Source organism: Chiloscyllium plagiosum, unplaced genomic scaffold (genome assembly GCF_037043375.1).
Source record: "Chiloscyllium plagiosum isolate Xiang-an unplaced genomic scaffold, Cpla_swu_hap1 HiC_scaffold_34, whole genome shotgun sequence".
NCBI classification, from domain to species: domain Eukaryota; kingdom Metazoa; phylum Chordata; class Chondrichthyes; order Orectolobiformes; family Hemiscylliidae; genus Chiloscyllium; species Chiloscyllium plagiosum.
The window spans coordinates 37,030,776-37,040,324 of record NW_028270172.1 but is presented as its reverse complement, the minus strand read 5'-3'; the positions used below and the strand labels follow the sequence as shown (position 1 = coordinate 37,040,324).

The 9,549-nt window shown below is 42.2% G+C and overlaps 1 protein-coding gene across 1 annotated transcript in view; it reads right to left on the bottom strand.

Annotated features, from left to right (window-relative positions):
• Positions 1-467: 467 nt before the first annotated feature.
• The window catches only part of LOC148141139 (uncharacterized), a 123,254-nt gene continuing 114,172 nt past the window's right edge, over positions 468-9,549 (bottom strand). Inside the window, exon 4 of the mRNA XM_087978605.1 lies at positions 468-6,144. Within this exon, the coding sequence (XP_087834731.1) occupies positions 6,016-6,144 (129 nt within the window). The 3' untranslated portion in view covers positions 468-6,015. The remainder of the gene's footprint in view (positions 6,145-9,549) is intronic.

Sequence of the window (9,549 nt, the reverse complement as noted above, 5' to 3'; positions counted from 1 at the left end):
AAGGGGTGGGGAGGGAAATATATCCCTGGTGGTGAGGTCTGTTTGGAGGTGGCGGAAATGTCGGTGGATGATTTGGTTAATGCGAAGGTTGGTGGGGTGGAAGGTGAGCATCAGGGGCGTTCTGTCCTTGTTAAGGTTGGAGGGGTGGGGTCTGAGGGCGGAGGTGCGGGATGTGGATGAGATGCTTCGGAGGGCACCTCCACCCTCCTCTAGCTTATCTCTCCACGCTTCAGGCTCACTGCCTTTATTCCTGATGAAGGGCTTTTGCCCGAAATGTCGATTTCCCTGCACCTTGGATGCTGCCTGAACTGCTGTGCTCTTCCAGCACCACTAATCCAGAATCTGGTTTCCAGCATCTGCAGTCATTGTTCTTACCTCGTTGATAGCCCAAATGGCCTGATTCCATACTAATAGGTTACCTGGTCATGGAAATACAAAGTTAAAAATCACACAACACCAGGTTATAGTCCAACAGGTTTAATTAGAAGCACACTAGCTATGGAAATACACGTAAGGTTCCAGTTTTTAAAAGAAACTCGTGCATACACAAGAACACGCAAGATTCGATTTTCCATGCCTACAGTAATTTGCTGGTATATAAATTTCAAAGGGGTTCCTGCTGTGCTGTTCCTCTCCCAAAGCCTTGCTCACAGCAGGCATTTGAGAAAGGGAAACAGTGATCAGGAGTGTTTAAAAACCAGCATGGATTGTAAAAGTCCTGCCTATTCTGACCCGTTAGGACTCAGACCTGCATGATATTGGAAACTCCAACTTCACACTGATTCTGGATCTTGAACAGAAACTCAAGTCCAGGAAAGGGAAGCAGTGAGAGGGTGGTTTGGGGAGAACGGTCGGCAGTTAGCTCAAGACTGGGGAAAAAGCCAGTGCTTGGAGTTCCAGCATGGAATAGAGTTCACAATTCAGAGTTCCAGGAGTCAGGAGGGTCTACAATACAGAGATCAGGGGATGGGACTAATATGCAGTTCAGAGATCAGGGAGTGGGGTGAATCTACAGTTCAGAGATCAGGGAGTGGGGTGAATCTACAGTTCAGAGATCTGGGAGTGGGGTGAATCTACAGTTCAGAGATCTGGGAGTGGGACGAATCTACAGTTCAGAGATCTGGGAGTGGGGTGAATCTACAGTTCAGAGATCTGGGAGTGGGGTGAATCTACAGTTCAGAGATCTGGGAGTGGGACGAATCTACAGTTCAGAGATCTGGGAGTGGGACGAATCTACAGTTCAGAGATCTGGGAGTGGGGTGAATCTACAGTTCAGAGATCTGGGAGTGGGGTGAATCTACAGTTCAAAGATCAGGGAGTGGGACAAATCTACAGTTCAGAGATCTGGGAGTGGGGTGAATCTACAGTTCAGAGATCAGGGAGTGGGGTGAATCTACAGTTCAGAGATCAGGGAGTGGGGTGAATCTACAGTTCAGAGATCTGGGAGTGGGACGAATCTACAGTTCAGAGATCAGGGAGTGGGACGAATCTACAGTTCAGAGATCAGGGAGTGGGGTGAATCTACAGTTCAGAGATCTGGGAGTGGGACGAATCTACAGTTCAGAGATCAGGGAGTGGGGTGAATCTACAGTTCAGAGATCTGGGAGTGGGACGAATCTACAGTTCAGAGATCAGGGAGTGGGGTGAATCTGCAGTTCAGAGATCAGGGAGTGGGGTGAATCTACAGTTCAGAGATCAGGGAGTGGAGTGAATCTACAGTTCAGAGATCAGGGAGTGGGGTGAATCTACAGTTCAGAGATCTGGGAGTGGGACGAATCTACAGTTCAGAGATCTGGGAGTGGGGTGAATCTACAGTTCAGAGATCAGGGAGTGGGGTGAATCTGCAGTTCAGAGATCAGGGAGTGGGGTGAATCTATAGTTCAGAGATCAAGGAGTGGGGTGAATCTGCAGTTCAGAGATCAGGGAGTGGGGTGAATCTATAGTTCAGAGATCAAGGAGTGGGGTGAATCTGCAGTTCAGAGATCAAGGAGTGGGGTGAATCTACAGTTCAGAGATCTGGGAGTGGGGTGAATCTACAGTTCAAAGATCAGGGAGTGGGACGAATCTACAGTTCAGAGATCTGGGAGTGGGGTGAATCTACAGTTCAGAGATCAGGGAGTGGGGTGAATCTGCAGTTCAGAGATCAGGGAGTGGGGTGAATCTATAGTTCAGAGATCAAGGAGTGGGGTGAATCTGCAGTTCAGAGATCAAGGAGTGGGGTGAATCTACAGTTCAGAGATCTGGGAGTGGGGTGAATCTACAGTTCAAAGATCAGGGAGTGGGACGAATCTACAGTTCAGAGATCTGGGAGTGGGGTGAATCTACAGTTCAGAGATCAGGGAGTGGGGTGAATCTGCAGTTCAGAGATCAGGGAGTGGGGTGAATCTACAGTTCAGAGATCAGGGACTGTGAAGAGGTCTGGGAGTGAGGAGGGTTCACAAGTCAGAGCTTCATGGAGCATGGAGTGTCTGTAACTGGCAGGAGGGTGGGGGGTAGAAGTTTCAGGGAGGGAGGTATTTGTACTCTTTGTAGTAAATTACAGTTTTCTTTTGTATTTTTAAACAATTATTTTATTTTGAAAGTGACTTCATTTCCAATGCAGCAGATTAGCAAAGTAAAATATTTCAGTTTAGAGGTTATAACATTTTAATGTTTATTTCTTTTTATGATAAGCAAGTCTCTCCAGAACCCAACTTCACTTTCAAGGGTGGTTCTCATAGGAACTTAAAATCAGTGCACTTTAAGCAGTGATTTTCAGGAACACAGCCACAATATAAAGTTGTATTTCTAGATGTTTCATTGCATAGTTTCCCACCTGTCTCTGCATTGATAACCACCGCATGCCTGTTTAATCCTTATGTTGGGTTTCTTTCCTATGTCCAATGTAAAACAACTCTTTAGGCTGAACTTTCTCCACATTGGTGTGCAGTAGGACTCAGCCAAGGTATGCTGATCTCTGGGTCAAGTGCTGGAAAATAAATTTGAATAGTTTGGTGGTTGTTTTTGACTATCACAGACTCAATGGGCCGAATGACCTTTTTTTTTGTGTTGTAGATCTCTATGACCAGGACTCCAGGATTGCTTTTAGACATGAAATAGTAAAGACTGGGGATTAAATGTTTATTAGATAGACTCCAGGCATTTGTGTTTTGGATCAGAATTATATTCCAGCTCTGACAGCTGCAACTCCAACACACTGATTACCAGTTCCCTATAAATTTATCCAGTTCTCATCTATTAATTTAAACACCCTTTTACCTACTTGCTAGTTACATTTGGTCTCTGACCTCACTGCCAGCGTCTATTAGGTGATAACATCAATGGGACATTTATGAATGCCCGAATGTCACTTAGGTGTACTCTTAATTGACATCAAGACAAGTTCCCTCCAAGTAAGGATGGGTGCCTGGCCTTTGAAGTCAATCATAGGTTTTTCATTGTCAAGTGGAATATTCTGCTAAAGTTCAAGGTAAATAACTGGAGGGTGCTTCAATATGAAAACTTTAGAAAATCTTTAATCACAAATTACAGATTGCAGCCAAACCATTACAATGGGAGGTGGGTGGTGAGGATGTACTTTACAGGGAAGCCTTGGCTGTTCTTCCATCCGACCATAGGAAGAAGGTCTATAGGTCAGCCAGGAGCACTGCTCCATATCCCCAACTTGTTGGTGTAGGAGTGGGGGGGAGCATTTCCTAGCTGTTGATCTGCCCCGGAATTCCACCCAATCCTATCAGGAAACTGCGGGATGATTGGAAAATCATCTTCAGCCTCCACTAACTACCTTTGATAGGGCTCTTAACAAATCTAATTCCTGCCTGTCTGGTTGGGCCTGACAGTCTCCCTGGGCCCTGAGCCGAACCAGGAATGGTTTTGGAAAGTATGGCCTCATCACTTGCAAGTTCTATCCACCTCCATTCCCATGTCAATGATGTTTGCAAAATAAAGTATTTGTTACTAAATTGGATATATCTTGTCAAACAGACTTTCTTCCTCACACCAAGATTTTAAAACTACTACACAAAATTGTTCAAAGATAACTTGAAATAAAGGCCTATTTTTTAAATGACTTTACTCCCAGGTTGCTCACGAGTGTCTTGTTGTGAGCGATTAGTGTTCAGTTTTTGAAGACCTCTGGAAAACCTCCAAGACTGACAAATTTCATTGGTAGTCAGCTTGCACGAGGAAAGACTTTGAAATCATTTTTCAGGTACTTGAGAGAAATCCAACTCATCTATTTGGAAATCCTGCAGTGTGGAACATCATCATCATCATCATCACCACCTCTGCTCAAATGTCTAAATGTAAATATTCAGTAATAAGTTTACATTTGGAAATAAATGAAGATTGAAAGCACCAAAAAAAAACTGCTGCACAGGAATGAAATGTAAACCGTGTGCAGTCTTGCAGGCTGTGTTTGGTCACGTTGGTTGTTCTGAGCCATTAGTAGGGAGAGAGACAAAGTGTATTTCAATATTTTGTGTATTGATTTGTACATTGTCCACTTCTGCTTTCAAAGATGGCTGCAGTGCTGACACATTGATGGATGTTTATCTTTGAACTTGTAATGGTTTGTTCAGTGTTGGTCATCCCTGTTGTTAATCTATAATTTTGTGCTTGAAATATTGCTTGGCTGTCTGAACTTTTTATCATAAATTGAGGCCCATCTGTTTTCATTGCTCATGCCTGCAGCATTTTATCTGCATAAAACACCTTATTAAATTGGAAAATCAGCCTCCGAATGCCTTGATTAATGAACAACGAACAATTGACTCAGCATTTGGTTACAACAACGTGATGATAATGAAAGGAGTTTGCTCCACTTCCAAGTATTAGTATACTGTGTGAGATTAGTAAAAAAAGGGAAGCTGTTGTGCGTTTTCAATTCAAGGATTTATTTATGGATCAATTCAAGACCAATTCAGATCTGTTCACTACAAATGTGGCTGCACTTCAAAACCAAATACTTCATTGGTTTTGAAGTGCACTGGGGCATATTGACACGAACGGCCCAGTGCAAAGTTCATTATTTCTTTGTACTTGAAGATTTAGAGAAATTAAAGGGAAAGGTTTATGCCAGATTCTATTCCTATTTAACCAGGCATGGCCAGTGAGCCACCTAAAATTGTGGCTATGATCCTAAGTAGAACATCATGGAGTCATAGAGATGTACAGCATGAAAACTGACCCTTCGGTCCAACCTGTCCATGACAACCAGATATCCCATCCCAATCTAGTCCCACCTGCCAGCACCCGGCCCATATCCCTCCAACCCCTTCCTATTCATATTCCCATCCAAATGCCTCTTAAATGTTGCAATTGTACCAGCCTCCACCACATCCTCTGGCAGCTCATTCCATACCCGTACTACCCTCATCATGTTCCACAAAACACTGAGGACACTCAGTTTTACCACAGCTGGTCTTCAAATGTTGTTGATAATGTAGCCGTGAAGAAGGTTGGGGCTTCTAACTATGTCAAAGTTGCTGCATAAATGCAATTTCTTTGTTTAGCAATCCCTACCTTCCTGCAATGATACATTTCATTGCCATTTTCATCAGTGCTGTGTTTTTACTCACAGCAAAGGTTTTATTAAAAGCTGATAACACTTTCAATTCAGTCAATTTTAGATATACATTAAGAAATAGAAGTACCACTTAAAGTCCAATTAGTTCCTTTGGAAAATTAGATAAATCAACAAGAAGAAAATGAAGCAATTTCCATTTTACTTAGTCAGATTAACTTTTGAGGTGGTTCATGATTACAATTAAAGAGGTCATGTTTGAATCAATGTCCTTCACAGTTGATTTATTTTGTGCTTGTATCCAACGGTCACAAATCTTATCTGAGAGTCCTATTTTTGATAAATCATCTGTCACCGCAAATGTTATCTAGAACCAGATCAAATGGTAAAAGCTGTAATATACTGTTACAGTGAAAATTCACAATGCTTCTGTTGGAAATGAGTGTATTTCTTAACCAAAATCCTGATTTGATCAAGCAAGGGAGTAGCGATCAGTGATAATCCATGGGAGAATCTTCTGTTTCTTGCTGTGTACTTTTTGTATTAATCTTGCAGTTGTATTTCTGATTTTCCTCTTTATCTTCTGCTATGGAACAGCTGTGGTTCCAGTCTGCACCAACCTATAAGGAAGCAGAACAGTAAGCTCCTATAATGAGAGGAGGGCTTATGGGCAACAACATGTGTGTCTTAGTCCCTGTCAATGCAGCAGAACCTGGTCTCCAGTCGTCAGTGCTATCCCAGCCATTCATCGGGACAGATGGTGTGCAACAGCCACCCCTTGTTAAAAGAACTCACACGCAGCCATGTTCCACTCCCTCAAAATGGAAACTAGGGGCCTGGAATATCAAGACTCTAGTGGACAATACCAGTATGAACTACCTAATGTCGTACCGCTTTCATAGGCTGGGAGCTCCAATGCTACGACATCGCAGCCCTGAGTGAGGGAGGCAGGAGAAGGCCAGCTCACACAGTAAGGTGGTGGACACCTTCTTCCAGAAAGGGAAATCTAAAGAATTCTGACTCCACCAGGTTAGCTTTGCCATAAAAAATCAACAAGCTGACCATCTCCACAGCAGCCTATAGGATAATCTTATGACTCATTAGATCACCTGAACCCAGAAACAGGAAGAGCACAAACATCAGTGAATATACCCGAACCCTACAAGCAATGGCTGAGGCCAAAGAGGAACTTTCCTCCAACCTTGTTCAGTCTCCCAAAGGGAGACAAGTTGATTCTCCTTGGTGATTTCAATGCCAGAGTTGGAAAGGCAAAACCTTTTGGAAGACTAGATTAGCAAGGAGGGCATTGGCAAAGCAAACATAAAGAGAGCTAAAATATCGTCTGATCACAGTGAACGCTCTATTCCATCAGCGAGCCAGTCACAACATCATTTGGTTACACCCTCGTTCCAGACATTGACAACTACTTGACGACACTATTGTCAGAGTGAAGAACTGCAATGACGTTTGCATCAGTTATGCCATGACAGGAGCTGACGACTGCTGGACTGACCGTCGATTAATCTGCTCTGCAATTTCCGTCAGCCTAGTCTTAAAAAAAGCCAGTATCAGCAGGAACAACACTGCAGGAAATTCAATGCAGATGTTCTCAAGGACTCCAATAGTGCCTGACAGATAACCGGAAATGCTAGGTGAACAGAGAGCACAGAATGTTCACATTACATGTTCGACTCTTTCAGGGCATGTAGGACATGAATCCAGACATTCTGGACTGGAGGTATGGAAACTACAACTGCATCACAACAGTCCTCCCTTACTGGTATTATTTTAATCAACCTATTCAGAGACTTTGCCAGACTACTCTGACCCCTTGGCATTATGGTAGCCCACAAACCTACTGACACACTGAAAGAGCTATTGATGAACCTAAAGGACCCTTTCTCAACAACCAGAAAAGCAAGTGTCATTTACAAAATACCCTGCAAGGACTGGAACAAACACTACATTGGACAGACATGCAGGAAACTATCCACCAGGATACACGAACACCAACTATCCACCAAAAGACATGACCCACTCTCACAAAGAAGGACATCTCTTCGACTGGGACAACACATCCATCCTGGGACAGGCTAAACAGAGACATGCCTGGGAATTCCTCGAGGCCTGACATTCAAACTGAACTCCATCATTAAACACATTGGTAAATGGGATACAAATCAATCTCTGAGAAAAAGAACCAGAAATGATATCACCCACCTTAAGAGACCAAGACACATAAATAGAAAGTGGGACAGAACACCAACACTTCACCAGAGGCTCACTGATGATGTTACCTAGCATGAGAACAAACCTGCCAGTTCAGCGAGCAAACTTACGACATGAACCGTTAAGTTATACAAAGGTGGAGGCCTTCCTTTTTAAAACAATTAAGAATTATGAGCTGCTTTGTGTCAGATTGACTTTGAAATGTTGTGTAGTTTTGTTTCTACATGTTCATTTGTTATAAAAACCAGCCTTTTCAATAATATTAAGATGTTTATTGAGAGGAATGACGTTTCCATATCATCGTCATCAAAAGCAGACAGTCAGAGTCTACCTGAATGGGTAAGGACATTTTATTCATTTTCTATTTGTCTGCTAACCATTTTAAATAACTTTCAAGTGAATGGAATCTGAGAGGCCTTGTCAGCAACTAAAATTAAAATTTGAGCAATTTCCATTTTATTTTTCCTACAAATTTGCATTAAGCTCTTGTGTTAAATGAGAAAACCCGAGGCTATAACTGTTCTACGTGCAGGTTAAATCTCTGAGGCCTTCAGGCCTCTTCCAATTATGACAAGGTTATCATTATTGCCTGAGTTGTTCAGAGCTTGAAATCAAAGTCATTCTGACCTTTGATTGTTTTGGTCATTTTGGTACTCTGAGATAGTCTGAGAGAGTTCAATTTGCTTGGCTCGAATAAAGCCATCATATTCAGTTTGAAAAAAATTAAAGTACTTTTTTTAGGAAAGCATATGAAGGAATTAAAGTTTTGCCATGCACCCATCATCACCAGGTTTTCTGATAAAAATGGAACATAAATCAGCGCTGGAACTGTATGGGGTAAGGACACATTTATTGCATAAAGTAGAAAATATTGTTGGCTGCAATACTGGATGAACACATTACACTTGTGTAATTCCCCTTTCGTGCAATTAAGTGAAACTAGGTAACACCAGCATAATCAGAACAGCAGAAATGTGTCACATAAATGTATTAAGTACCCATCCTCTGATATCAGAAACAACAATTCCATTTCATGGGTGGAAGTGGGATTGATATCTTTCCTGACAAATGGCTGTCCTGAAGGAGTGTTGGTTACATTTTGAAAAAAAAATGAGCAATCCTAAACGGCATCCAATAAAGATGAGAAAGATTGTATCGTAGGAAAAGTAAAGGAACACTTATGGAGTTGTTGTCTTCCAGAGATCAGAGTAATCTTATTGACTTGCATGCCAAGAACAATAATACTGATTCTCTGATGAGGCTGATGTTGTGAGTCTAGAGGAGTGAGGTAGTATCCTGAGACTGCACTGCATTGAAAAGATAATTTAAGGGGATTTGACAGTTTTTTTAAGAGACTGGTGGTGTTCAGTAAGTCAGGATATAGATCAGGTTTTTTTCCACTGCAAACAGAGTTCTCAAACTGGTGGTGCATGTGAGATATTATTGCAATAGATTCCAGAGAAAATAAACTAAGCAAATGCTGGACAAACTTGACAGGTCTGACCATATCTATGGAGAGAGAAAGAAAGTTAACATTATGAGTCCAATATAACTCTCTTCTTCAGAACTGGCACTGGAAAATGATGGTTTCTATAATGTTGACAAAAAGGGAAGAGCAAACGCAACAGATGGTGAGGGTGCCCAGAGTAAATGACAAAGGAAGTGCTTATGATAGAGAAAATGTACAGATGCACAATAGGTGTTAATGGCTGAAGGATTTCAATAACTTTGGTTGTGTTTAGTTGCAGGTTTCAGGAGGAACAGGACCACAGGAAGTAATGGTAGGTGTAAGCTGT